This window comes from Ciconia boyciana, chromosome 11 (genome assembly GCF_034638445.1).
Source record: "Ciconia boyciana chromosome 11, ASM3463844v1, whole genome shotgun sequence".
Taxonomy (NCBI): Eukaryota; Metazoa; Chordata; class Aves; order Ciconiiformes; family Ciconiidae; genus Ciconia; species Ciconia boyciana.
This window is the reverse complement of record NC_132944.1, coordinates 22,341,537-22,369,045: the sequence shown is the minus strand read 5'-3', so window position 1 is coordinate 22,369,045 and position 27,509 is coordinate 22,341,537. Positions and strand designations below refer to the sequence as shown.

Here is a 27,509-nt window from a genome sequence, read left to right as displayed (position 1 = left end):
GAGCCGAGGGTGGGCTTGCCACGGCCAGCAGTGCCGGCAGCGAGCAGCGCTGTGGTGGTCAGCTGGGGACCACGTATCAAGGGCTGTCATCTTGCCTCCTGGGGAGAAGTAATTCCTCAGCACATCTCCCCATGGCTTCTTTGATGGGCACGGGGCTCCTGCTGTCCCAGGGCTTGTGGTTAAGGTCTCCTGGTTTCCCAAGCCTGCATGCTTGGGTGATCTGTTGCTGGCAGTGAATGCCTGCTGGGCTGGGCTGTGTCAGGGATGCCTGGAGAAAAGGAAATAAAGGCCCTGATGCTGGGGCTCGCGGTCCTGGCTCTTTCCCCTGTGGCAGGGAAGCCTGTGCACAGGGCAAGGAGCAGTGAGAGAGCCTGTTCACGGCCTTCAGTGCCGGGATAGGATCGACGTGGCTTGGGCAAGTCCAAGGCTGCTGGGTCTGGACCTGACCTCTCCCTTCCTCCCGCAGGGCTGGCCGTTGGCCTGGATCCTGAGGGCTACGGAAACCCCGACTTCTGCTGGATTTCCATTCATGATAAGCTGGTCTGGAGCTTTGCAGGCCCCATTACTGTCGTCATTGTGGTAAAACCCTGTCCTGTTTCACCCACAGCCCTCTCCTGCCTCCCTTCTCCGCACCATGGGCGCTCGCCCCTTCCTCAGCTGCCCACTGCCTGCCCCCTTCTCTGTATTCTCCTTCCTCAGTTAGAAGCCCTCTCTCTGTCCCTCCTCGCTCCAGCCAAACCTGGGGGAGGCCATGGCTCGGGCACGAAGGGGACAGAAGGGGCGTGATGGGCCTGGCGGACCTGGAGTCTGCCCACGCTCTGCGCTGGGGATGTCAGGTCAGAGCCGGCCCTTGGCACAGCTTCTAATCAGTGCCAACGCTTTCAGATGAATGGGGTCATGTTCCTGCTTGTGGCCAAGATGTCCTGTTCCCCAGGCCAAAAGGAGACCAAGAAGAAATCGGTTCTGTGAGTATTAGTGGCCAAACTCTCAGCAGAGCTCCTGTGGCTCGTGGTTTTTAGTATTTTCAGTGATCATCCTCCCTCTTCCGCCATCGCAGAGTGTCCCTCTGTGCATCAGTGTCAGCCTTGCAGCCGCTCTCCTCTCCCACACCTGCTGGCCACATTAACCCTTCCTAAACTTTGTCCTTTCCTCTTGTTCCTACGTCCCCATCTCCACGCTGTCCCGCCAGCCTGTCCCTCCTCACCGCCTGCCCTCACAGCCACCCCTTGTGTCTGCTTGGATTCAACGCTCTGCCCTTGGCAACACTCAGCACTTGCTTTTTCTTCTGCTACGTGCTCGTTCTGAGACCTTTCCCCGCTCCCTCCTGGGCCAGCCCTAGAGCTTGGCTCAGCTCTCTGCGGCTCCAAATGACCTGTGTCGTTTGGGCCCCTGTGTTTGCCATGTGTGATCCAGAAGGGAAGGCCTGGGAGTCGGGAGGAGCTGATCCGCTGCGCAGAGCCGAGCCCACGGTGCTGGGCGCAGCAGGGAGGGCCGGGCAGGAGCACGCTTTCCCGTCTGGATCTCTGTCTGTGAGCACTAGCCTGTAGATTAACAACACGCACTAACCTCTCGGCGTGTGTCTGTGTGCCTGTCTGTCTGTCTGTCTCTCTCTCTCCAGCATGACGTTACGGAGCTCCTTTGTTCTGCTTCTAGTTATTAGCACTACCTGGCTCTTTGGCCTCTTGGCTGTCAACAACAGTGTCCTGGCTTTCCACTACCTCTACACTGTCCTCTGCAGCCTCCAGGTAACTGCCCGGCCTCTGCCAGGGGAGGGCACGGGTCAGCCCAGGAGAGCGTCCCTGTGGTCCCCGTGGCTGTCTGTGGAGAGCGGGCACCCCACGCTGAGCCCCCAGCATCGCGCTGGGCTGCTTGTCCCTTCCATTGTCACCGCTGCAGCAGCGAGTGGCTCCTGCCAGGCCTCGCCGCTGTGCCCGCGGTGAGTGGCGGCACGGAGCAGGAGGTGGCTGCAGGGTGCTTGGTTCAGAGGTGACATCCAAGGGACAGCGAGGACCATCTTTGGAGGGAAGGGGTCTCCCTGCTCTCAAAGAGCAGAGCGGCCTGCAACAGAGGTGTTGGACACCCCAAATGTGACCCACAGCAGCACCCTGCAGACCTCCTGCCACCACCACGGCTGGCGTTGCTGCAGGGGACCCTGCCAGCCACTCGTTGGCTGCTGCCAGGCAGGGGACACCCCACCCTTTCCTCCCTCACCCATGGCCACCATGGGGGTTAGCACTGATGAGTGTCAGGGGGCTCTTTGGTGCGTCTCTGTCCTGGTGGCCACCAGGGCCGGCGCGCCGGGCTCTGGAGGAGCCAGGGAGCGGCCAGGATCTGGTGATGCGGGCGAGCAGGTCGGCCAGCAGCGAGGGACTGTCTCTCACGGCGTCTCTCCCCGCAGGGCCTGGCTGTGCTGGTCCTTTTCTGCGTGCTGAACGAGGAGGTGCGGGAGGCTTGGAAGCTGGCCTGCCTCGGCAAGAAGGGGCAGAGCGAGGAGGCCACGAGGAGCACGCAGGTGGGCGAGAGCAGGAGCGGCCCAGGGGTCTGGGGGTAGGCTGCCTTCCTGGGACAGGAGCCGACGGGGACGTCCCCGCTTCCCCAGGGGGGTGGCAGGTGGGGGGGGAAGGCCGTGCCCCGGGCTGCCGCAGTGCCTCCTTGACGGGGCACGTGCCCTCTCCCCGCCTCGCCAGGGCCCCAACGCCTACAACAACACAGCGCTGTTTGAGGAGAGCGGGCTCATCCGCATCACCCTGGGGGCCTCCACCATCTCGTCGGTGAGCAGCGTGCGCTCTGCCCGCACCCACTCCAGCCAGCGGGCTTACCTCAGGTAGGGAGCGGCGCGGGGTGCTGGGGGCATCCGGGCAGAGCCGAGGGCTCCTGCCGCTGTGACCGTTCGGGCCTCCTGTCTTTCAGAGACAACGTGACGGCGCGTCAGGGCTCGGCCCTGGATCACAGCCTGCTGGCTCACGCCGGCCCCACGGACATCGATGTGGCCATGTTCCACCGTGATGCCGGGGGAGGTAAGGCTCAGCCCAGCGCCTGGGTTTGGGGCCGACCCAGCGTATCCTGAATTAACTCCTGGCTTAAGGAAATCCTTCCTGGCGCAGGCTCTGGCTGTACGGTTACATCCTCCGCCCCGTGTTCGGCCGTGACTCCCAAACACGCTGTGGATATGAAGGAGAGGCAGCAGCTGTGTCGCGTAGCACAGCCTCCTCCTGGGCAGACAACAAAGGGCACAGCCGGCCTCCGAGGAGCTAGAAATGGAGGAGGCAAGGGGGGGCATAGGCTGTCACAGGGTCTGTGGGGACATCGGGCTCCCCAGTACAGCACAGGCGCTGACCCGCTGGAGTGAGACCGGTGGGGGCCGGGGCACGGGACAGGCGAGCAGAGGCTGAGGGAGGTGGGTTTGCCCAGCCTGGAGGAAGAGGAGGCAAAGGGAGGGGATCTTACAGCTATTTGCAACTGCCTGACAGGGAGGTGCAGCGAGACGGAGCCAGGCTCCTCTCATGGGCGCCTGATGAAAGGGCAGGGGGAGCAGGCGCAGGCTGCTGCCGAGGGAGGGGCAGTGGGGGGTAAGGCAGGCTGTTGCCCTCACGGGGGGGGTCAGCCCTGGGGTGCTTCTGCCTTCCCGGAGGCAGTCGGAGCCCGGCCGGCCCTGCCCTGTGCAGGGGTCAGAGCAGAGACCTCTGGGTCCCTCCCTGCCGCCGTTATTTGGTGATTCGGTCGTTTAACTGGCAGATGCTCGCAGGCACGAGGCTGTCCTTCCCCATTTGGGCTGAAAAGCCTCCCCCACCTTCGTTCCAAATGTCTCCCCAACACACGCTGTGTCCCTAACAGACCAGGACTCGGACTCGGACAGCGACCTGTCTCTGGACGAAGAGCGCAGCCTCTCCATCCCATCCTCGGAGAGCGAGGAGAACGTGCGCCTGCGGGGCCGCTTCCAGCGGCAGTTCAAGCGGGCGGCACACAGCGAACGCCTCCTCACTAACCCCGCCAACACCACTCCCAAAGGCAAGTCCCGGGGCTCTGGCAGGGGAAAGGGTGAGCTGGGGTCCCTGGGGGCCAGGCCGTGTCTTGTGATGGCTTCGATTGCTGCTCACAGAAATACTCTCTCCCTCTTCCCCGGGGCCTGTTTTGCTGTGTCCTTCGCCAGACGTGGATGGCAACGACCTCATGTCGTACTGGCCGGCTCTGGGCGAGTGTGAGGTTCACCCCTGCTCTCTGCAGAAGTGGGGCTCCGAGCGGAAGCTGGGGTTCGACATCAACAAGGATGCGGCCAACAATAATCAGCCGGACCTGGCCTTGACCAGTGGGGACGAGAACTCCCTCACCCAGACCCAACGGCAAAGAAAAGGTAACGGCCTGGAGCAAGCAGGCAAGGGTGGCCTGGCCTGTCTCAGGTTGACGTGGCCCTGAAGGCTCAGCGTCAGATCCATCTTGTCGTGTCCTTGGGGAGATATGGCTTTTCTCCCCCAGCTTTCGCGCTCTTTTCACTGTTGTGCAAAGATTTGACTTCTCTTTCTGTCCGGTGCAGGGATTTTGAAGAACCGCCTCCAGTACCCTCCGACTCTCCAAGGCTTGCCATCCGTCGGCAGGATGACCAACGAGCTGACGTGGTACAAGACCTCCACGTTGGGTCACAGGGCTGTCCCTGCTGCCTCCTACGGCAGGATCTACTCTGGGGCGGGCAGTCTGTCACAGCCAGCCAGCCGGTACTCGTCACGGGAGCAGCTTGACATGCTGATGAGGAGACAGATGTCCCGCGAGCAGCTGAGCAGACACAACTCAGGAGAGTGCTTGGAAGCCGTGCCCAGCCGGCACGGGTCCAGGGAGGAGCTGGACACTATCCCCAGCAGGCATGGGTCTACGGAACACCTGGAAAGTATCCCAAGCAGACACGGGTCTAGGGAGAACTTGGATCTACTGGCTCCTAGGCCCAGTCACAGAGATCCTGGGAACACGCTGCCCCGGAGGCAGGGCTCCAGAGACCACCTTGACACTTTACCCTGCAGATTTGGGTCAAGAGAGCAGCTAGACTGTGGGCCAGTAAGAGAGGTCTCTAGAGAGTGGCTAAATACGTTGCCAAGTAGGCAAGTGTCCAGAGACCGAATAGACACGTTGCCAAGTCGAGATACTTCTCGAGAACAATTGGATTTGCTTTCTAGAAGACAGCCTTCAAGGGACCAGCTAGCATCGGCTAGACAAACTTCAAGGGAGCAGCTGGACTTTCTCTCCAGAAGATCTAATTCCAGAGAGCCTCTGGACACAGTGCCTAGCAAGCATCCCTCGCAGGACAACCTGGGGAGTCTCTCTAGGAGGCAGCTGTCTAGGGAAAGCCTAGAGCCGCTGTCAAGGAGACAGCCTTCTAGAGAGAACCTGGAGGCCGTTCCCAGCCGACATCCTTCCACTGAACAGTTAGATATCCTTTCTTCCATCCTTGCTTCTTTTAACTCCTCCGTCCTGTCCTCGGTGCAATCTTCCAGCACGCCTTCAGGCCCCCAGACCACCGCCACCCCTTCTGCCGTGCAGACCTCGACGCCCTCCGCGATGTGCCCCTCGACGCCTCGCTCCGCCACCTCCCACAGCATTTCGGAGCTGTCGCCAGACTCAGAGTAAGTGTGTCCCTTCCTCAGCCAGGCCTCGTTCAGCTGGTCTTGTGCATCGTCCACCTGCCTGGCTTCTTCCCGAAGGGGTTTGGTTTGGTGTGGGGGGAGAGGGCTGCGTAAGGGTGAGCCCCCAGGGTGAGTGGCAGATGTCTCCTGGTCCTGAATAGTGACCGGGCAGGGGCAACCCTCAGGTGCAACAGCTCCGGGTGCTTGCAGTGCAGCACGACCAGGAGCTCGGTGTATCTGAGTCTGCTCGCTCTGCCAGAAGCCATGGCCCTCGCTTGTGGCCTGTGGGGGCTCAGGGAGGATGCTGTGTGCAGCCAGGCTGGCCTCATGGCTGCTCCCCTTGCTCAGTGCCGGCTCTAAGTCCCAACGAGCGGACGTGTGCAAGGGCCAGGCCAGCTGGAGAGGAGGAGGGGGCCCAAGTCCTTCAGGAGCCCTGCCTGCCCCAGCCATGTTTCTCCTGAGGGACCCTGTCCCAGTCTGTCATTTCTTTCCCTCCAGCTCTGCTCCCTGCTGGTACTGCTCCCATCCCATCCCATCCCATCCCATCCCATCCCATCCCATCCCATCCCATCCCTCCTTTCCTCTTCCCTGAACTCAGGGACTTGGAGACAGTTGTTCCTGCCCTGACAGCGGAGTGGGTTTCTGCCCTGTCCCCATCTGGCATAGCTGGGGGAGGCAGCTGGAGCTCAGGGGAGATGCCACCGGCTTAACGCTGTTTTTCTTTCCTCCGAGAAGAATAACGAGAAACGAGGGCCATTCCTGAGGGGCCGAAGCTGTCCACAAGAGAGACAGAAGAAGCAGGGCCCTTCGCCTAGCCAGGCACTGCCAGCTGAGGTTTGGTGTCCCCAGGGGGCAGGGGCCAGAACTGATGGTGGTCAGAGGCCCAAAACCGCCCCTGCCTTCCCCTGCCCTCCGGGCTGAGGGGCCGGCAGCCCGCACCACCCACCGCCGGGAGCCTCTGGGCTCTCAGCCCCCGCCGTGCTCCCCGCCGCCTGCCCGGCACGACGGGTACGGCAGGAGCCTGCTCGGGCGAGGGTGGCTTCTCCGACCCCCCGGGGCCGAGCTCTTCCTCTGCGACCCGTTTGTACGCAGGGGGGGTGTGCGTGTGCGCGGAGGGTGGGCAGGGGCAGGGGGATGGAAATGGAGCCCGAGACGTGGGGGCGGGGGAGGGTTTTCTACCTTTTTGTATCTTTGTAATCAGAGAGAAGAGAAATTTCTATGGTTATTTTTGCGGATGGTCTGTTCCCAGGACCTGGAGCATTTGTCTCACCAACAGCCCTTTGCCGGCTTCCCTGGGGGTACCAGGGACCGTGATCCCGGTGGGCTGCAGGGACAGCGCCAGGCAGCCCTCGTGGCTTTGCCAGCGCCGCTCCGTCCCATCCCCGTTGCAGGGCAGCTGGCCCCGCTGCCCCTCTCGCCCTCCCACCGTGCAGCTCCCTGCGTGTCTCGGCACCGTCCTCCTGCCTGGCGTCCCTCGGCCCCCTGCAGCCGTGCTGGCCCCGCGGCCAGGCCCCCCTCTGCCCTCCCATGGGACCCCCCCTCGGGGCTGCCCCCTCTCCGTGAGCCGGGGCTGCGTGCCAGCGAGAAGACAAGCGAATGGGGCAGCAAATTTGGCGCTAGGGACGCACGGGGGGAGGAAACAAGCTTTGCTGTTCAGTCCCGTCCTGTACCAGGATGGTCCCACTCCTGTAAGCGCTGGTTTCCTCTGCTCAGCACACGAGCGCTCTGCTTTTACCCCCCGTGTTGTGCTCTTTAACTGTGTTACAGAGCAAGCCTCTGTTGGGTTGTGGGTCCGGGCAAGGAGCTGGATGAGCCCAGCCCTGCTCAGCAGCAGGCTAGGCTCTCCCAGAGCCGGTGCTCACCCCGGGGAGGATTAGCATCCGCAGGAACACGATGTGGCTCCAGTCTCGGGGTCCAGCATTGCCCACAAAAGTTGTATCTAGCTGGTTCCCTGCGGGCTCTGCGTACGCACGCACACGTCCCTGCGCGCTCTGGCTGGCAGAGGACCCCAGCTCAGCGTGGCCTGGATTTTGGGAGACGGAGATAAACAGCACTTTGCCCTCTCTGGAAATACAGGCCGCCCTGATGGTTTCTCTGCTTGGCCGGGGGCCTGGCCCCGGGGCTCCCACTGGCCCTGCCGCGAGGCGACGCTCCTCTGTGCCTACCCCAGCCTTGGGCCAGGGGCAGCCGGCTCGGGGGGCCGGCACGGTCCTTGTCACCTGCCAAGCCTGGTGCCTCTGCCCGGCTGTCCCCGCGGTGCTCTCGGGGCTGTGTGACAGCACACTCCTTACTGCCTTACTACCACGCTGCTGCAGCTTCTTACTGCAGCCCAGCCTGACGTGTTTACAGGAGAGGGCTTGTGCCGCTGTCCCTCTGCCTCTGTCCCCGAGTCAGCAGGGAGGAGGTGGAGGGGACAGAGGGGCTGGGTGACGGGGGAGCCGTGGGCCTGGCGGGGGCTGCCTGCCCCCAGCACTGCCCCAACAGGCAGGCTCGCTGCTGCCCTTCTCCCAGGGATGGGGAGGGAAGGGCCTGCTGCCATGTTTACATGCCATTTGGGACCGGTGCGCGGAGGGAAAGCCTGCCAGCCCCGTGCGCTGGGAACAGCCGGGCCCCTCCGCGCCGCCCGTCTTCGCCTTCGCCGACAAATTCGTTTACATGTTTCTCTCTGGCTGCGCAGCACCGGAGCCCTGGGCTGTGCCTCGGCCAGCGCCGTGTGACCCCCCTCGGCACCCCGGTGGGTACCCGTGTCCTGTCCCTGCCGTGCCGTAGGGTCCGCTTTTCCGCCAGGTTGGGCGTGAGGGTGCTTTGCGTTGGTGCGAAGCGGAGAGCAAGTGACAAGTGCCAAAAAAGAAGAGAGCAGCAGAGCTGGTGGCAGTCCCTGCAGAGCCGGTGGCTGTCCCCGCAGAGCTGGGCCGGTCAAGAAGCAGGAGTCAGTCTGTGGCTCGGTCCCTGATTGTAGTGCTGTGGACTGGGCTCTGGGGAGCATCCTCCTTGGATTTGGGTTTGGGTTTGTTCCTTTGGGGGGTTTGGTTGGTTTGGTTTGGTTTTTTTTCCTCTCTCCGTCTCCCAATTCTGTGGGCAGGGAGCAGGGAGATGCCCACGCCGCCCCCGGCTATGTGAAAGTGTATCATGGAAGCGCCAGATTTGGAAATAAAAGTCTATAAAATGGTGCTGGCCTCTCTGCTGTCTCTCCCCGCGCTCGGGATCCGGGGCTGGGGCTGCGGGCGCAGCGCCTCGGCTCGAGGCGATGCTGGGAGGGGGCTTGGGCAGGAGCTCGCAGCTGGGCTGAGGGGAGTCGCTGCGGCCCGGGGCGAGGTGACCGGGTGACAGAGACTTCGGGTGCTGCCGGCTGCTTGAACTTGGCTGCGTCCAGGCCCGTTCACCCAGAGATGGGGTCGGCCGCGGCAGTGCCCAGCGGCCCCGGCCCTGGCCCTGGCTGTGGTTAGCTGTGGTTACCCTGGCGGCAGCTGGCACCCCGGCCAGCAGCCTGGGCGAGGCCAAGGGGAGGACGTCCACCGTCCAAAGGCAGCGTCACCTCAGCGGGGCCGATCCGGGCTGCGGGGAAGGAGAGGGAAGTGGGAGGAGGAGGAGAGGCCGAGCGCAATCCCAGTGCCCTCCGTCCTTCCCTTTCTTGCTGTGGAGGAGAAAGAGCAGGTGAGCAAAGGGCAGTATCGATCCCCGGCACCCCGAGCAAGCGTCATCATCACCGAGCGCGGACCCTCGCTCCCTCACGGGCTCCCTCCTTAGCGCTGGCCCGCGCCTGACCCAGCCCGGGGCCGTCCCTGGGCACCGGGGTCAGGGCTCACAGCGGCCCCCGGGGAGTCCCACGTTGGCGGTGCCGGGAGCTGCGGTCCTGCCCCGCAGCCCTTCCCGAGGCTGGCCTGGGAGCGGGGGGCCGGGGAGGGCTGGCGGGGGGCTGGGGTGGCTGAGGGGGAGCCATGGGCAGAGCAGCCGGGGCACGGGTGGGGGGCTGGAGGCTGGGGCGCAGGAAGCGGTGGCACAGGGTGGGGGCCGGGAGCAGCGATAAGGAGGCAGTAAATGGCACCCGGCGCTATCAGTTGCTACCAGGTAGGAGCCCTGTGCCAGGTGAGCAGATAAACGACGGGGTTGCAGCGGCTGCGGGCGGGTGCCTGTGCCGGCATCGGCGTGCCGCTAGCTGGCCGTGGTGGGACTGATGGGCATGGGGGTGGGACGGCGTGGGGCTGGGATGCGGCGGAGGCTGAGGGGAGCAGGCTCAGCCCCAAAGGCAGCCGAGCGAGTCCACGTGTGGCTGCTGCGGGACCCGGGACCCACCGCAGGGAGAGCCGGGGTGGCCACAGGCTGTCCCCACTCAGCCAGCCGGGATGGGAACGAGTCTCTCCGACGCCGGAGGGCACAGTCCTGGGTGTCGCCGCTCATGCCACGTGCCATCCCCTTCCCACCACCCAGGGCACCCGGGACTCCCCGGTGCCTGCCCTGCCCTGCCCAGCCATGTCACCCTGCACCCTGGCACCAGTCACCCAGCCCATGGGTGCCTGCGTTTCCACTGCTGTGTCCTTGTGGGCCTGGGCCAAGCGTGAATCAGAAATGCTCCAAAACCAGTGGCGGTACCAGATTGTTGTGGAGCCCAGGAAGGTGTGATGGGTTCAGCAGGGCTCCCATGCCTGCTGGGGACCTTTGGAACAAGATAACGGCTGGGTCTGCACACTGGGGTAGAGTGGGGCAGTCCACAGGGCACAGCTCACCCGGTTCCAGCAGGTAAGCAGGGCCCGGAGCCCCACGGAAAACGCCCCGGATAGCACGGCTGGAGGCTGCGGGTAACCCTCCTTGCCCCGGGCACAGCTCCTTCTCCGGGACGGGGGGCAGCGGGGGGGACACCTGTGGGAGCACAGGAGGGTGATGGCGAGACCCCGAGCAGTGCCCCGGGGAGGTGAGCGCTGGCAGCTCTCGGCAGGAGGTTGGCACCAGGATGTGCCCAGCGGCAAGAAGACGCCAGCACCTGGCACGGGCGCTGGGGCACGGCGGCACCCCGAGCACAGCTGTGGGCCAGTGGCTGAGACTGGCCAAGACAGTCCCCAGGATGGGATGGCTCTGGGGACAGCAGTGACAGCCCTGGGCCTGCCACAGCCGCAGCACCCAGCACCACAGGGCACCGCGGTGCCGCGCAGCAGGCAGCTCCCCGGCAGGGCAGGAGGGGAGGGCAGGAGGCAGGGAGCGGTGTCTCAAAGATCATGGGCAGGTATTAATAAGAGGGAGCAGAGCGTGCGCCCGGCTGGCACCACCCGACCGGCTTGGGCACAGCAGGTAGGAGGGCTGGGGGCAAAGCGGGGTCTCGGGCTGGCACAGCCCCAGGCACCCCATGAGTGGCAAGCGGGTGAGCATCTCGGGACCGGCTGGGGCCACCAGCCGGGTGAGCCTGGTGGGACAGTGGCACCTTTCAGCTTGAGCCCTGAGCAAGGCCAGGCTGCCGATCCGTACGGAGACGCCTCGGTCCCACCATCCCGGCCCCGCAAAGGGAGAGACCCCCATCCCAGCCCCGCTCCTCCCTGCCCATGGGCTCAGCCTGCTCTGCGGCACAGGGGGCTGGGGAGGGCGCTGGCAGAGAGGTGACGAGCCCGTGACACTCGCCAGGGTTGACATTCCTGCTCCCCTCATGTGTAAAGGGACAAAGTCTGCGGACGGGGCTGTGGGGTGGCTGGGGCTTTGCTCGGTGGCTGTGGTAGCCCGCTGCCGTGGCTGCGCAGCGGTACGTGGAGGAGAGGGGTGGTTGGCACCGAGGGGGGGTTCTGCGTGGGCAGACGGAGGGGAACCCCCCCCGGCGCAGCTCTGCTGGCAGCCCCCACCCGCGCACCCCGGTGGGGCAGACGGGACTGGCATGGGGCAGGAGCAGGCAGTGCCGATTGCCGAGGCCTCGGCTCCCTCCCTGCCCACACCCCGGCCACCTGCCCGCTCTGGTGCGAGCTGCCGCCGCTGCTTCAGGACTCCCAAAACTCAGCTCACCCCTGGCCTCGGGGCCGATCCGGCACGCCTGGCCAGGATGGGATGGCTCTGCGGGGCGAGCGGGGCTGCGGGAGGGGCTGCAGGGTGGGTGGGGTGCCGGGTGCTCCCGGCCGTGGGGACGCGGCTGAGCTGTCCCTCGTCTCCCCGCAGCGGGCTGGCACGTGGGAGGCCCGGGTGGCCATGGCAGCAGAGATGGCACTGAGCCACCGGGCGCCCCACAAGGTGCTGAGCGAGGCTGACCTGGAGGAGGTGGCACAGCGGAAACCTCCCGCCGAGCCCTCGCTGCGCAGCTGCCTCCGCAAGACCAGGTAGGACCATGCCGGCCGGAGGGGTGTGCCGGGAGCCCGCCGGGCACCGTGCGCCCCAGCCCCACGGCCACAGGGAGCCTGGCTCTGGCTGCCCCAGTCCCTGCGGTAGACACGGCACAGACCCGGGCGCTGGTTCCCCCAAGCCCAAACACCCGTGTCCCCACTCTGCCCTCCTCCCCGGACAGACACATGGCTCCAGTGGATGGAGCTGGGGGTCCCACGGGACACATCGCTTCCCATGGGGCCCCGTCCACCCCCGCTGATGTCCCCAGGCCCCCACGCTTGTGCTCAGCCCCGGCTCTTGCCCCTTCCCCGCCAGATGCTCGGCCTCCACTGCCAAGTCCCTGCTCTTCCGATTCCTGCCCTTCCTGCGCTGGCTGCCCCGCTACCCGGTCAAGGAGTGGCTCCTGGGGGACATCGCCTCAGGCTTCAGCGTGGGCATCATGCACCTGCCCCAGGGTGAGCAATGCCCTGCCCAGGCTGCTGGGGGCTCCCCGCAGGCGGGGGGGCCGGGGCTCGGCCATCTGTGACGGTTCTCCCTGCTCCCCCGTGTCCAGGCCTCGCCTACGCGCTGCTGGCCGGGCTGCCGCCCGTCACCGGTCTCTATTCCTCCTTTTACCCCGTCTTCCTCTACTTCTTCTTCGGGACGTCCAGGCACAACTCCGTGGGTGAGCTGAGGGACCACGTGCTCCCACAGGGATGGCGGGGAGGGAGCGAGGATGAGGGGGGCAAGCCTTCATCCACGGCACAGCATTGCCACATCAACGGTTGGGGCAGGGAGGGACCTTTCTTGCCTTTAATTTGCCCCACCGAGAAGGTGGTTGGCCGTACCAGAGCCAAAGCACGGCGGGTGCACTTTGAGCCCAGCCCAAGGGGACGGGTGCCTGTGGACCTCGGGGAGGTCCTGGTGCTGACTTTGGCCTCCCCGCCCGCACCCTGCCTGTCCCCAGGCCCCTTTGCTGTCATCTCTGTCATGATCGGGAGCGTGACGGACTCCCTGGTGCCCAGCGAGAACTTCCTGGAGTCCGTCAACGGCTCCAACATCACGATAGTCAATGAAGAACGGCGCGATGCTGCCAGGGTGGAGCTGGTGGCCACCATCACTGTTCTGACGGGCATCTTCCAGGTAAGGGGGCCCCAGCCCAGCCTGGCAGGGAACGGGGAGCCACGGTGCCCCGTGGCCGCGAGCTGCGGGGCACTCCTCCTGCCACCTCTCCTTCCAGGTGGCCCTGGGCCTCCTGCAGTTTGGCTTCGTGGTGACCTACCTCTCGGACCCGCTGGTGCGCGGCTACACCACCGCTGCCTCCGTGCATGTCCTCGTCTCCCAGCTCAAGAACGTCTTCGGGGTCTCCCTGGGCGAGTACTCGGGGCCGCTCTCGCTGTTCAAGGTGAGTGGGAGTTTGCTGCTGCCCTGGGACCCCCGGGTGCTCAGCTGTGGGGCACACAGAGGCCCCCAAAAACCTGCCAGGGACGCATCTGCTTTCCTGAACCCCTTCCCTCCTCCTGTGTCCTCTAGACCTTCATCGAGATCTGCCGGAAGCTGCCAGAGACCAACGTGGGCACCCTGGTGACGGCCATCATTGCCATGGTGGCCATCTTCATCGTGAAAGAGCTCAACCACAAGTTCGCTGCCAAGCTGCCCATGCCCATCCCCATCGAGCTTATCACGGTACCCAGAGCTGCCCCAGCTCCCTGTGGGGACGCAGCCATGGGTAGCCCTATCCCCTTCGGGGTGGGATGGGGTGCCTTGGCGAGTGCAGCTCCAGGGCGTGCGTCCCCTCCTCCTCCACCATGGTCCCTGTGCAGGAAGGCCCTGCCTCACTCCAGCCATCCTCCCCCAGATCATCATCTCCACCGGCATCTCCTACGGCGTCAACCTGAATGCCAAGTTTGGCATCTCCGTGGTGGGCAACATCCCCAGCGGGTGAGCAGGGCCGGGCGGTGAGGGTGGCTGCGCCAGGGCACCGTGCCGCCCACGGGACCCCCCTTTTGAGCCCCGTCTCCCTGTCTTGGCTGTAGGTTGAAGCCGCCCGTGGTCCCTAACGTCAGCTACTTTGGGCAGGTGGTGGGCAACGCCTTCGCCATTGCCGTGGTGGGCTACGCCATCTGCATCTCCCTGGGCAAGATCTTTGCCCTGAAGCACGGCTACAAAGTGGACAGCAACCAGGTGATGCTCCGATGCGCAGGGCCCCTTCCCCGGGTGAAAACCAAGCTCGTGCTTCTTGCAGCTGGGGGAAGGCATGGTGCTCCCCCACCGCTGCTCTCTCCCCACAGGAGCTGATCGCGCTGGGCTTCTGCAACTTCCTGGGGGGCTTCTTCCAGTGTTTCGCCATCAGCTGCTCCATGTCGCGGAGCCTGGTGCAGGAGAGCACAGGGGGCAACAGCCAGGTGGGTCTGGGCAGCGCTGCCTCGCTCCGTGGGGCTGGACCGGGGGCAAGGAGCCCAGCGAGCGGCGGGGGGCTCACCTCTCGCCTCCCGCTCGCCTTACCCTCAGGTAGCCGGTGTCATCGCATCCCTGGTCATCCTGGTGACCATCCTGAAGATTGGCGAGCTCTTCCGGGACCTGCCCAAGGTACGTCTGGTCCCACAGCCTCCGCGCCGCATCCCACCCCTGTGCCTACCCCATGGCAAGGCGGTGTGGCAGGGGAACAGCCAAGACCCGCCCTCAGCATCCTCATAGCTGCAGGGACTTCTCTCCTAGGCCATCTTGGCTGCCATCATCATCATCAACCTCAAGGGCATGTTCAAGCAGTTCAATGACCTCCGTACGCTCTGGAAGTCCAACCGGGTGGACCTGGTAAGGCGGTGACTGGCCCCAGGGCTTTGCTCTTGTCGCTGGAGAGGGATTCTCCACCATCCCTGAGGCTTGCAGGAGGCCGTGCCGCAGCTGACCGTGTCCCCCTCCAGATGGTCTGGATTGTGACATTCGTGGCCACCCTCCTGCTGAACTTGGACATCGGCCTGGGGGCCGCAGTGGCCTTCGGGCTGCTCACCGTCATCTTCCGCACCCAGCTGTGAGTACCCCGGGGCCGGGGCCGGGGCCGCGTCCCAAGGGCAGGGGAAGCCTGTGGTGACCTCAGCCCCTTGCTCTGCTCCCTGCAGCCCCCACTACTCCATCCTGGGGCGCATCGCCGACACCGATGTCTACAGGGACGTGGCCGAATACCAGATGGTAAGAGCAGCAGGGGGTGGGAGAAAAGCCGCCTGCGAGGGAAGGGGCAGCTCGAAGCACCCCCAGGGGCTGCTCGCAGGGGAAAGGAGCGGGGGGGCATTCTGGGGAGGGGAGGAAGGGGAGCAGGGGGCTCCATCCGTGGGGTAGCACCCTCCCCATCTGCCCCCAGGCACAGGAGGTCCCCGGTGTGAAGATCTTCCGCTCCTCCTCCACCCTCTATTTCGCCAACGTGGAGCTGTACGCTGAGACCCTGAAGAAGAAGGTAGGAGAGCCGCCAGCCCCCCCGGTGCTCCCCGTGCCCCCCACCCGCCGGCACCAGGGTGGCGGTGGGGCTCCCGGGGACACGGGACTGCATTGTTTTGCAGAGCGGCATCAATGTGGACCGCCTGATCGAGAAGAAGAAGAAGGCCCTCAAGAAGCTGAAGAAACAGCAGAAGAAAGCGGAGAAGGAGAAGGCCAAGAGGAAAAAGGTGCTTCCCCGCCGTGGGGGACCCCTCCGGTGCCACCCTGCACCGTCTCCCTGCCTGGCCCGGCCCTCCTGCCCCGCATTTGCCGGGCTCCGTGGCCCATGGCCCCCCGTTCAGTCTGGGGCCACCGGGTGAGAAGAGGGACCGGGGCAGAGCCGGGCCGCAGTGTCACACCCAAGGTCAGCAGGCGAAGCCAGGCCGTTAATGATTAGGTGGTGGAGCCAGTGAGTCATTAGCCATTTGTCAAGTTAATCAGAATTAAGAGCGAGAGCAAAGGCTGACCTGGCGCCAGCGACCGAGCCCGGCTCTGGAGAGCGTCACTGGGGAGAGGGGTGGGTCCCGACACATCCGGACAGAGCCCAAAACGGGGTGAAGGTGTGAGCGAGGCGCCCGCTCCCGGGGCCGCCCGCTGCCCGTGCCCCAGCGCAGCCAAAGAGCCTCGCCAGGCCCCGCTGCGCTATGGGGCAGGGCACGGCCGGAGGGAGGTACGCTGCCTGCCCGGCGGGGCTGCCGGCCCCGGGCAGTGAGGCCGGGTCTCCTTCCCTCCCGCAGGACGCGGAGGACAGGCTTAACGGTCCGGGCGTGGCGGTGATCGAACTGAGCGGGGCGGAGGGCAGCGTGCCCCCCGAGCCCACCCTGCGCACCCTGGGGCTGCCCCAGCCCGGCTTCCACGCCATCGTCTTGGACTTCAGCCCCGTCAGCTTCATGGACACCGTCTCCATCAAGATCCTGAAGAATGTAAGGGGCCGGGGGAGCAGGCGGGCCGGCAGCCTCACCGAGGGTGTCCCCAGGGCCCTGCGGGGTGGCCTGATGGCCGCTGCCTGTCCCTCTTCCCGGGCGAAATGTGTTTTCTGCCATTTGCAGATCTTCAGGGATTTCCATGAGATAGAAGTGGACGTCTTCGTTGCTGGCTGCCCGGGTGAGGAGGCTCTGCAGAGCCATCCGCCCCTGCCGGGCATGCCCACCCCTGCAGGACACAGCTGCTGGCCTGGGGCTCCCTCCGTGGTGTCCCCATCCCCGGGGTTTCCGCAGGGGACGGGTGCTGCAGGTTGTCCCAGGGATCCAGTCCGAGCCCCGCAGCCCCCGGCGAGGCAGCCCCAGCGATGGCCCCAGCGCCCCTGAGGCCGCTGCGGTGGGGGGCGGTGGGCTCAGCCGGGTGCCATAGCTTCACACGCGTCTCCCTCCACACAGTGCTCGTCCTCGCCCAGCTGGAGCGGGGCAACTTCTTCAGCTCGGCCATCACCAAGCACAGCTTCTTCCCCTCGGTGCACGATGCCGTGGTCCACATCAGCGGGGAGCGGCGCCAGGCCGCGGTAAGCGCCAGCCTCGCCGTCTCCACTGCTGCCATGGAGGAGGGGGCAGCCAAGCCGACCCCTCCCCGTCTGTCTCCCTTAGGCGGACCTCAGCACCAGGATGTAGCCCCGCGAGAGGAAGACGTCTCCCCGAGGAGCTGGGCAGGGGACGGGGGCTTCGCCGGCCCAACGGCACCAACGCCCCCGCCAGCCCCTCCGGACTCTGAGAGCTGGGGCCCTGCGCCGGCCATGAGCTCCCCCTGCGCCGGAGCAGGCCGAGGGCCCCGCGCCCGCTCCAGCACAGGGACGCCACGCCGGGGTGCCCACCGGGACCCCCCGCTCAGCCCCTGCACGGGCCCGGCCTGGTTTGGAGGGTGCCTGCGGAGGAGCCCCCAGACCCGGCCGAAGCGGGGGGGGGGGGGGGGGAGCCTGCTCCCGGCAGCGGGTTGGCGTCGCAGATAAAACCGTGTAGAATTTCTCGGGCTTCGTTTTAATGCACTTTCCTCAATAAAGGGGACCTCAGGCTGCACCCTGCCACGGGTGGGCACTGCCCGGCGGGGCCCGGGCCCCAGCCTGGCCCTTCCTGCAGGCGGGCTGCCCCCGCCACCCCGCTCCCTCTGGCCCCTTTCTGCCGCTTTCCCCCCTGACCCGCTCCGGGCCCGTCGGGCTGCGGTCGAGGGAGCGGTACGGGCGGGGACCCCCGTCCCCCGGGACCCCCCGGGACGCCCCGGGACCCCCTGGGACCCCCCGGGACCCCCCGACCCCCGGGAGCTTCGCCCGCCCCCGCCGCCGCCCCCTCTCGCCACCAGGGGGCGCCGCCGCGCACCCGCACCCGCTTGCGCATGCGCCCCCTCTGCCTGCGCGGACCTCCCCCTCGTGCGCATGCACATCGATGACAGGAGCTGAGGGCCGCTCGGCCTCGTGCGCATGCGCTCCCGCCCTGCCCACAAGCCCCGCCTTCCTGCGCAGGCGCGCTGCAGCCCGGTCGGTCGGCGGCGGCAGGGACAAGATGGCGGCTTCCTCTGTGTGCCGGGCGGGGTGCGCGGCCGGGCGGGCCCTGCTGCGGGGCCCTCGCCCCTCCGTGAGTCACCGCGGCCGGCGGCGGGGGGAAGCGGCGAGGTGGGCCGGGGGGAGGCCGGCAAGGGGAGCGGGAGGCCCTGCGGTGCGGTGGGGCTGCCGGGCCCAGACTACCGGTCGGCCGGGAAGGTCACGGGGACGCGGCGGCCGGTGCGGGGCAGGGGGCGACGGTCGCCGTGGAGTCCCCCTGCCTCTGGAGCGGGGCCGGGCCGGGTGGGGGGCAGCGGTGGCGGCGGCCTTCAGCCTTTGCGGGGCTTGCCGGGGGCCTGCTGTCTGCTCCCCTCTCCGCCTCGGTACCGCGTTTTGACCGGTTCGTGGGACTCTGTGCTGAGGTCTTCGAGCTGCTTGAAACCTCTGGCGCTGCGGAGGGTTTCCAGCTCTTCTGTTAACTCCTGTGTAGCAGGCGCTCCTCGATATAAACGGGAAACAGCTTGTCTGGCCTAGCTTTACTCAGCTGTGTGCCCAGCAGTCTGCGTTCTGGAGGTCTGCCCTGCAGAGGGGAGCTGCTGGGTAGGGGTGATGACAGCCTGGGGGTTTTTTTTTAGGCAGCTTTATTGACTTTGACAAGGAACCGAGGTGCTGCCACCTATGCCCAGACACTCCATAATATCCCTGAGACCCAAGTCACCACTCTGGACAATGGTCTCCGTGTAGCTTCAGAGGAGTCCAATCAGCCAACGTGTACGGTAAGTTTAACATAGGTTAAGGACATACTTGAAACAGTCAGCCTTGCCTAGGCTGTAGCTGGTCTTCCAAAAGTGACAAACCCCTATTTGAACCAGATCTTTTGACAGAGTCCCTACCACTCCTCTTTGTTAACTGGTGGGATTAACGTAGCAGTAGAAGGCCTAGCCTGGCTTTGTGTAAGTCTGTAGTAAAGCTTTTGTGCTCTATGAGTTTTCTCAGCCTTACAGTTTTTGTGTAAGCAGTAAGTGGCCAGTAGCAGTTATATCTCTGACAAAACCAGCAAAGGCTTTTGCGAAGCTGCTAGATAAAAACCCAAAATGTGTATGGGAAACAGTCGCTGGTGCTTGTTCTTATTTTGGTGCTACTAGTGCAACGTCTGTGGAGGAGACTTCTTGTCCCTCCTGTTATATTTGCAGCATGAAGCTTGAGCATGCGGTTTGTTTTCTTTTCTAATACGTGTACTTGATGCTTTTGCCATTAGGTGGGTGTGTGGATTGGGGTGGGGAGCCGCTACGAACACAAGAACAACAACGGGGCCGGTTACTTCCTGGAACATCTGGCCTTTAAGGTAAGGAGGTATGCTAGGTCTGGCACAGGACTGCGCGGAGAGCTGTTCTAGGTATTCACTTACATATTGCGCTTTTGCTTCGGAGGCTGTAGCTGTTAAAGGAGAGTGCCAGTCAGGTTAACTGAGTCCCAGAGACTTTGCGTATAGTATAAAAATAAACTTCAAAAGGCACCTAGCCTATATGGTGCTCTTTGTTTGAATATGTGGCAACTTGCAAGCATGCATGAATTAAGGCAACTCTTATTTACTAGTTGGTATTTCCCCTCTTAAAGGAAAAGAAGTTGTAAGTAACAAGTGAGACTGAGTCTCTGACGCTGTGGTTCCAATCCCTGACTATCCCAGCCACTGCACGTATAGGACTACGTTATGAAGCGTGTTTCTTCAGGTTAGCAGGCAGAGCTCAAAGCAGCGTTTCCTGTAGCCATTTATTTTTCTTTGGTTTTCTTAGTGGACCAGCAAAGTTTAGAGGCCACAGCTCTTACTTTGCTAATAATGTAACTGTCTGCTGAACGGCCCTAGGGCAGAAGGCATCTAAGCCTGGCGCTTGCTGACTTGAGCCCAGCCTGTGCCATCAGAGGCAACTGCAGCATCTGGTTTGCTCCTTAAGAGATGAGCTCTGTATTAGAAGTAGTTTTCTGCTCCTTTTCTGGCTTCTTCTGAATGTTGCTGCTTGGATAGCTAGAAACCTGCTTATTTTTGGTTTAGACTTGTTCTTGGTTTACTTCCACTGATGCGATCTTCAGCTGCTGTTGTCTCTTAGTGTAGGTCTTCTCCTTCCCTGCTGGGTTTTTATTGGTCTTTCAAAATACGCCTCAACCATCCTTTAGCTAGAGTAAATAAGTTTTAATTCTCTTGCTTTCTGCACTTGCTCTTGGCTTTTATGAATCGCGTGACAGGTTTTATTGTTTTAGGTCTTTATTGCTCTTTTCCTTGCTTTTAGTTCTGCCCGAGAGGGAAACCTGTTACTTTCATAATTGTGTCTATCCATTTTCTTTAGGGCACCAAGAAACGTCCTTGCGCTGCCTTTGAGAAGGAGGTGGAGAGTATGGGTGCTCACCTGAATGGGTACACCTCACGGGAGCAGACTGCCTATTACATAAAAGCCTTGTCCAAGGACATGCCCAAAGGTAGGATGGCCAGTGGCAAAGTCTGATTCGGAGGTTAAGGATGAAGCAAGCGCGCGTGCTTGTGTTTCTCTTCCACCAGCATCCTTTCTGACAACAGAGCAGGGAATGAAGTTATAGCTGAGCAGGAAATCGGAGGTTCTAGTTGGTAGTTGAAGGGAGCGCTGCCATGACATGGTGCTTCAAGGCTGCAAGTTCATGTGTTCCTAAAACCACTTTTGCAAAACTCTTGTTATGTCAGGCTGTGCTATATTGCCAGGAGGGAGAGGGGGGGTTTCAGTAGTCTGTCATTGTCTTATGGAGCTGAAAAACTCAGGTCAGCGACAGCTACTGTGTCAGGAGTGCTCAGCGTAGCTCCTGCGGGTGTTGCTTGTGCTCTGTACTACCGTGCGCAGACTCCTCTTCGGGTCTGTTTTGTCCAGAGGTGGTGATTTGAGTCAGAGCTATGGGCCCTGCTGTAGATGTGGGCTACGCTGTAGATGTCACGAGCTCTCTGTAAGGATTCCGCGTGTTTCTGCAACAGTACCCTGCTTCTGACGTGCTTCACCTTCTGCAGTTGTTGCCTGCTTTCCACTGGCAGTGATGCCCAGCAAGCTGACTTGGAGACTTCACGCTAAAACAGTGTTGTTTGTCTCTCTCTGATGCTGTGGGAATGGGCAGTACTCATCTCGGTTATGTTGCATCCCCTCCCCAGTGTTGTCTGTTGCTCACTCTTGCGGTGCCCGTGCTGCCTGTGTGTCTTTTCTCCTTTCAGTAGCACTGGGTAGCAGCCAGGCAGTGGGATTGCTAACGCAGGACATGTGTTGCAGTTGTAGAGCTGCTGGCTGACATCGTGCAGAACTGTGCACTGGAGGAGTCTCAGATTGAGAAGGAACGTGGCGTCATCCTTCAAGAGTTGAAAGAAATCGACAGCAACTTGACGGATGTTACCTTTGATTACCTTCATGCCACTGCTTTCCAGGGGACTGCACTGGCCCACACTGTCGAGGGGACCACGGAGAACATCAAGTAAGCAACAGGCTGGATGCGGTACATAGCCCGTGGGTTCGGTCCTTGGGGTGCATGACTGCTGCTTCTCAGTAATGGTGACTGCAGAAGGAAACAGCCTGTATACAGACATGATCTGTGCCTGTGCCTTCTCATTGTGTCTTGACTGTGTTTTCCCTGTTGGCACTAGTGAAAGCGTAATGCCGCACGCATTCTTCTCTACAATCCCCCTCGCGCAAGATGTGACGTTGGTAGGGCCAGGTTGAACCTTCTCCCATACTTGTCGGTTTGACACTCTTAGAGAAATTAAGAGCTAGGGGTGCTCCTTAAAGCAGCAGCCTTGAGGTAGCTCAGTGACCAGGGTCAGTACTCTCTAGTCTGTACTGAAGGTCTATCCCTAACTCTCCATCTTGGCCACCAGTTTCCATTCTCTGTGTTCCGGAATTAGAGCACAGGGAAAGCACAGATGGTGCAGTCTTGCTTCTAAAAAGTATTGTTACCCTACAACTAAGAGAATCAACAACATCACTGCTGTCTCTGCACTGTCAACTTGCTTCTCCTAAGCCTCTCATCCCTCCAACTCAGAGATGCTGATATACTGAGTCTCTCTGTGTTCTTTCTAGGCATCTGACTCGAGCAGATCTAGCTTCATATATTGATACTCACTTCAAGGCACCTCGTATGGTCCTGGCAGCTGCTGGAGGTAAGTTCTAGATCCTTGAGACTCTGGGAAGCCTGGCTGTCTTCAAGCTGGTGATCAAACCCCTGTCACACATCTCTAATGTAAAATCAGATGATTTTGTTAAATGAAGTTGTTTGAGACTGCAAATCTCTCTCTTTCCCATTGCCAGGTATTTCCCACAAAGAGCTGGTAGATGTAGCTAGGCAACACTTCAGTGGAGTGCCTTTTACATACAAAGAGGATGCTGTGCCTGTCCTCCCGCACTGTCGCTTCACAGGGAGTGAGGTAAAATTGTTTTGGTCCCAAACAAAACAAGCACCTGTTGCCAAACTGTTGAATGAATGTGAAACCAGTTATAGCTGCTTCTGAGAGAAAAAAATCTGTTCGTATATCTCAGAGAAATTGATGATGCAGCGCCTTGGTAGTGCCCCCATGTTCTGTTCTTGGGGCTTATTGCCATAACGTGTTGGGTTTTAGATAGGACACAAATCTGTTAGGAAGGTGAGGCTGTTGCTCACATCGTCTGCTGGAAAACTTGTATCGGGGCAGCTGGTTTCTGCTCAGTAGTGCCTGAGACTATTTCATTTCACTGGGATAATATCAAGTCCTCCAGTTTGTCAGCCTGGCATTGCAGCAGGCTGCAGACAAAGCCACCGTGCTCATGCAGTTCTCCCCTGCTCCTTGATGATTTTCTAGATCCGTGCAAGAGATGATGCTCTGCCCGTTGCCCATATTGCTCTTGCTGTGGAGGGGCCAGGATGGGCTGATCCCGATAACGTTGTCCTCAACGTGGCTAATGCTATCATTGGACGCTACGACCGCACGTTTGGAGGTGGTAAGGTAAGAAGCTTGTGAGTGTGGTAGGGAGAGCCTGGAGCCTTTTAATGTGAAGTACTGTGGATGAACATGGTTCGCCCAGGGTGAACGTGCTTCATGGGAGGCTGTTGTGGTTAGCTTCCAACTGGGAAGTGGTCAAGAGTCTGGAAAATAGGATGGAAGCGTAATCGAGGCTAATCCAGGCCAGTTCTTGAGAGGTGATGCTGGGAGATGAACTGAGCCTTCTCTGCTAAGTTTGGAAGAGGTTTAGCTGATGAATTCTCAGCAGCTTATTCCCACCCTCCCAAACTAACCGCTCAGTGGGGGCAGTGATGGAAGCAGGACAGAGCAGTCTATAGTCTGATGATGCAAGCTTGTCTTAGAACAACTTCAAAGCAGGTGGAACTTGTTTAAAACCCCAGTGTTGCAGCCATTCTTGTCTGAAATCTGTCTGGCCTGCATAACTGTGCTAACCACTGTTACTGGGAGACCTTGCGCTTCCCATTTTCTCCCACTCCTACAGTGGTATGCATACCAGCTCCTCATCTGCGGCTGAGAAAGGAAATGGTTTTGCTGGATGGGCTCTTAGGCCATTGTCTGTGGCTTTTCCACCAGTGAATCTCATCTGTTGACCACATGAAGGGCCTAAATTAAGCTCTCCTTCAGCAAAGTGTTGCACTCTGTCTTGTCTGTGGTCTTTGTGAAAACAGCTCAGTTGGAAAGAATTTGAGCTGTGAGGAAGCTGTAAGACTGAAATGGCTGATGGTATCTCCTTATTTACAGAATCAGTCCAGCAGGCTGGCTACGCTTGCTGTGGAGCATAATCTCTGCCACAGTTTCCAGACGTTCAACACCTCTTACTCTGATACCGGCCTCTTTGGTTTCCATTTTGTTTCCGATCCTCTGTCCATAGATGATATGCTGTATTGTGCTCAGAGGGAGTGGTAAGTGCAACTTCGGCAAAAGTTCCTGTTTAAGATCTGACCCTCTTGTGGGAGACTGAGCTGGTGGGCAGTGTGTTAGGACTTCAGAGAGCTGTGTCTCTGTCCGAATTCTTGGTAACTCGCATTCTGGTTAAGAGATCCTGTAAGTGGTTTCTGTAAGTGTCTTAGGATGTGGCTTTTGAGGAGCTATTTTAATCCCTTAGGGCTCTTTGGGTCTTTCGTTTGTGCTTCCAAGTAGTAGCACTGAGGCTTTGGGTTTTTTATATACAAGTGAGACCATTCCTTAGAGACAAGGCTTTCCCAGGCGCCCAAGAGACAGGTCTCCGTTGCCTTGTTAAACTTGAGCAAAGCAGGCAGAGTTCCTGCCTGTTGCCTTGTGGCTGATAAATGCCCTGCTGCTGGAGTCATGCCAGTGTTTGGAGGCCTTCTGTCTGTCCGTCTTGTTGTATACACATATATCCCAGTAATGGTTCGAGGCTACATCTGAGATTCAGAGCCGAGCCGTGCTGTGTGTGGAGCAGATGGAGTTAGCCCTCGCCCTAGAGACGTTGCAGTTGGCAGGGGAGGAAGGGATTTAGCAGCTGGAGTCCGAACGGACTCTGTAGAGCTGTCTTGTTCTTTCAGCATCAGTTTCCATAGCAGCTTGCCATGCGTGGGAACAGCTGACACGCCTTCCTTCTCTTGTGATAGCGTACCGCAGACTGCTTGCCGCTGTGCCTGATGGGCAAGCTAGAGCCGGCACCAGGGCTGCTTAGACCTTTGGGAGGGTAACTCGGCGTGTAAGCTGCTGGCTGATGTCCCCTGCCTGTAAGCTTGAGCTCCTTCTCTCGCTTCCTGCAGTTCAGTGCTCCCAGTTCTTAGCTGCTCTGCAGTGATCAAGAATGAATCTCAAACCTGCAAGACAAGTGATGCTGATAATAGCTTATTTCTGCAGAGGCTTGGGAAAGGGAGGAAATCACTTTCTGTCTGAGCAGACAAACATCTTTAAGAGCTTTAGTGGTCTTTTCATCTCCTCTCCAGGATGCGTCTGTGCACTAGTACTACAGAGTCAGAGGTGAAGAGAGCCAAGAACTATCTCCGAAATGCCATGGTGGCTCAACTGGATGGTATGTTCTGGTTTATGGATCGACCACTGCGCAGCTTTCAGAGGGTTACTGCTTATGTCTCTCCTGGGGAGCAAGAGCTCCGTTAGACATTGCAGTACTGCTGGCAAGCACTGAGCAAAACTTCCTTTCCCCTGCTCTGCATTCCTTCTGCCATGTTGTCGAAGCAGCTGATCCCAGCCTGCTGTGCTCCGGGCTAGCTCTGACTCCGTAAACTTCTAGTCGTTCTGTAGCTGAGAGTGAATAACATGCTGCCTGGTGAAGTTAGAATTGAGACCCTCAAACTGGTCTGCTTTGGCTGTAGCACTTTGGAGACCAGTGAAGCAGTCTTTGTATTGCTTAAGTCCTGCCGGAGCTGCTTAGAGTGGTAACTGCGACTGGTGCTTCATTAGAAGCCGGTTTAACGGTAGAGTTGCTTCTGTCTGCTTTGGCTGATGATCAGGCTGTGCAATCGTGGAAGGCTTTCTGCTGTGCTGACCATGTGGTATCTTCAACATCTAGGTACTACACCAGTGTGTGACAATATTGGAAGCCATCTCTTAAACTACGGACGCCGTATCCCTCTGGAGGAATGGGATGCCAGGATTGCTGTAGGTATCTGTTTGTTTTGCTTGGGGTACCTGGGCATGGTTGGTGTCCGCATTTTCTGGCCTTAGTTTGCTGCAGTAACATGAGACTTACTTATCCCTTAGTCAAGCTGCCTGGAGTCCAGGCGCTCAGCTCGCTGACGCTGATATACATACGTCAATCTCTGGCATAGATTCAGTGTATCCCATGTCCCTGTGGCTGTATTCAGCCCATCCCAGAAAGGGGGCATGTGCCTGTGTTAAGCAGCACAACTTGAAATTCCTTTAACAGTTTCCCTAGAGGTGGCGAGCATCTATTTGTGTAATTCTGCAGCCACTGTATCCCTTGGAAGGCTTCAGATTTTGGACTGCCATGTCTTCTGTACTCTTAGAAAGATGTGCTGGGTAGAACATTAGCCATCCTTGCGCAAGAGCTGTGCAGTTGGTGCAGATGGCCCCCAAGGGTCTGACAGTATCTTTTTAATCATCTTGATACGTAATGGCAATGGTAACTTCCAACTTTGAGAAACGCAGGTCTACTAGAAGGGTCATTAATTGCTTGTTTGATATTTATTAGGCCGTTGATGCAAGAATGGTGAGAGAGGTCTGCAGTAAATACATCTATGACAAATGTCCGGCAATCGCAGCGGTTGGTAAGTAGTACGCAGCAATTAGTACGTAGTAGCTCAAAAAACGGGAAGGGGTCGAGAGCTGAGTGGAATTGAGCTGCAGGCACTTGTCACGTGTCTGCTCTGGCCTCCTAACCACTCTGGTTCTTTGCTGGTATCCTTCTACCTCTGCACGTTAGATGTGCCAACGCACTTTTGCCAGGAGATCAAACCTGCAGGTGATGGTGATGCAGTGGCAGCGAGCTGCTGGCTGTCCTCCCAGCTCTCTGCTTGCTGTGGAGCCGTGACTAAGATTGGGAGTCCCATAGCTGGGTGCAGGCCCAGCGGCGTCTGCCAGGTGCCCTTACCCTGGGGTCATGGTGGTTTATGTAAGGGAAGTGAAGGGACCTGATTCTCTTGTGCTGCTCTGGCATGTCTGTCTGGCCAAGGACAAATTCCTCGCAGAAAACCTGCCTGAGCAGCTCAGCTCCGCTCTGCTGCCTGCTTCCTGTGTGTTGTGGATTTCCCTCCTCCATGCAGCTGTTTCCTCTGGCCTTCAAAGCAGAGCAGCTTGGAAAAGGGAGACGGTTTTTGAACAGCAAGTTGGAATGAACTAGCCAAAATCTCCGTGACTTGGTGGCTCCCTGTATTTCATACCTGTATGTGGAGCTGTACTGAGCATTGTGGAGCAGTGCGAGAAAACAGCTTATGCTGAGGAAACAAGTAACGGTTTCTCTGTCAGGAGATGGTATCTGCTGGTTTTCCTGATGCAGGTTTGAGCTGTAGTTGCCCGGTTTTGTGCATAGCTGCTCTGCCACCATCTGCTTTAAGACCATGGGAAACTGCGCAGGGATTTTAACTACATCTCCAGTGACTAACTCTTGTTCTGTTCACTCAGGTCCCATTGAACAGCTCTTGGATTACAACCGTATCCGCAGTGCCATGTACTGGATCCGTTTCTAGGACGTGTCCCTGCAGGTTGGAAATAATGAAGCTGTGGACTGTGACAGGTTCCCTCTGGCTCTGAATGTCTTGTGCACCAGGGGCAAGATGAGTCCCATCAAAATGGCTGTCTTCTCGGTGTTAAATGTATAAAAATAAATATATCCTATATGGAGCTGGTTCTGCTGGGAGTCGACCATGTCTTGCTGGGTCGCATATGTAGACGTTGTTAATCTTGCTAAATTGGTGAGATATTGGACCAATCGGTCTTGATTTGTCAGGGCTCATGCTAGAATCCTGTCTGTGTGTCTGTCTGCAGCCCTGCCTCCTCTGTCCTGAGCTGGCAGTGTCCTGGTTCAGAGGTCTTGTCTTCAGGCTGGTTGAAGGAAGTCTTTCCACTGGTACGAGGCTGCCAGGGTAGCTCTAGCTATTTCCACGGTGCCCTTCTGTGCAGGCAGCAGCGTGGTCAAACTCGGACTGTAGCATTGCTGCTTGTGCAGACCTAAGAACAAAGGGCCCTCTTCTGAGGGGACCTCTCCTGCTTGTCAAGGAGATCAGAATGTATCTGTGGAAAGCTG

General features: G+C 60.3%; 3 protein-coding genes across 7 annotated transcripts in view; all 3 read left to right on the top strand.

Moving 5' to 3' along the window:
* CELSR3 (cadherin EGF LAG seven-pass G-type receptor 3) overlaps positions 1-8,778 on the top strand; it is a 35,688-nt gene extending 26,910 nt beyond the window's left edge. For 4 of the 5 annotated variants that reach the window (XM_072875553.1, XM_072875552.1, XM_072875555.1 and 1 more), the window contains 10 exons: positions 467-579; positions 886-965; positions 1,619-1,745; positions 2,399-2,512; positions 2,688-2,824; positions 2,911-3,017; positions 3,835-4,008; positions 4,151-4,351; positions 4,532-5,609; positions 6,345-8,778. In XM_072875553.1, coding sequence (XP_072731654.1) covers positions 467-579; positions 886-965; positions 1,619-1,745; positions 2,399-2,512; positions 2,688-2,824; positions 2,911-3,017; positions 3,835-4,008; positions 4,151-4,351; positions 4,532-5,609; positions 6,345-6,372 — 2,159 coding nt within the window. In that variant the 3' untranslated portion in view covers positions 6,373-8,778. Of the gene's footprint in view, positions 1-466; positions 580-885; positions 966-1,618; positions 1,746-2,398; positions 2,513-2,687; positions 2,825-2,910; positions 3,018-3,834; positions 4,009-4,150; positions 4,352-4,531; positions 5,610-6,344 lie in introns of those variants that run through there. The other variant, XR_012044522.1, reaches the window with a different exon arrangement.
* A 2,975-nt stretch (positions 8,779-11,753) lies between these two features.
* On the top strand, positions 11,754-17,194 carry SLC26A6 (solute carrier family 26 member 6). Its single transcript, XM_072875556.1, has 19 exons — positions 11,754-11,896; positions 12,216-12,355; positions 12,454-12,564; positions 12,847-13,022; positions 13,120-13,284; positions 13,413-13,565; positions 13,738-13,820; positions 13,916-14,063; positions 14,171-14,284; positions 14,391-14,468; positions 14,598-14,693; positions 14,804-14,910; positions 14,999-15,068; positions 15,238-15,330; positions 15,434-15,538; positions 16,088-16,273; positions 16,400-16,454; positions 16,727-16,848; positions 16,931-17,194. The coding sequence occupies exons 1-19, from the start codon at positions 11,769-11,771 to the stop codon at positions 16,952-16,954; spliced, it is 2,154 nt and encodes a 717-aa protein (XP_072731657.1). The 5' UTR covers positions 11,754-11,768; the 3' UTR covers positions 16,955-17,194.
* Positions 17,195-17,783: 589 nt separating this feature from the next.
* Positions 17,784-27,114, top strand: UQCRC1 (ubiquinol-cytochrome c reductase core protein 1). The gene is made up of 13 exons (XM_072876276.1): positions 17,784-17,908; positions 18,450-18,590; positions 19,073-19,159; positions 20,157-20,286; positions 21,093-21,291; positions 21,894-21,973; positions 22,122-22,237; positions 22,649-22,792; positions 23,552-23,712; positions 24,733-24,818; positions 25,317-25,405; positions 25,959-26,034; positions 26,888-27,114. Exons 1-13 carry the CDS (start codon positions 17,837-17,839, stop codon positions 26,950-26,952), a joined length of 1,446 nt encoding a protein of 481 aa, XP_072732377.1. The 5' UTR covers positions 17,784-17,836; the 3' UTR covers positions 26,953-27,114.
* Positions 27,115-27,509: the final 395 nt, after the last annotated feature.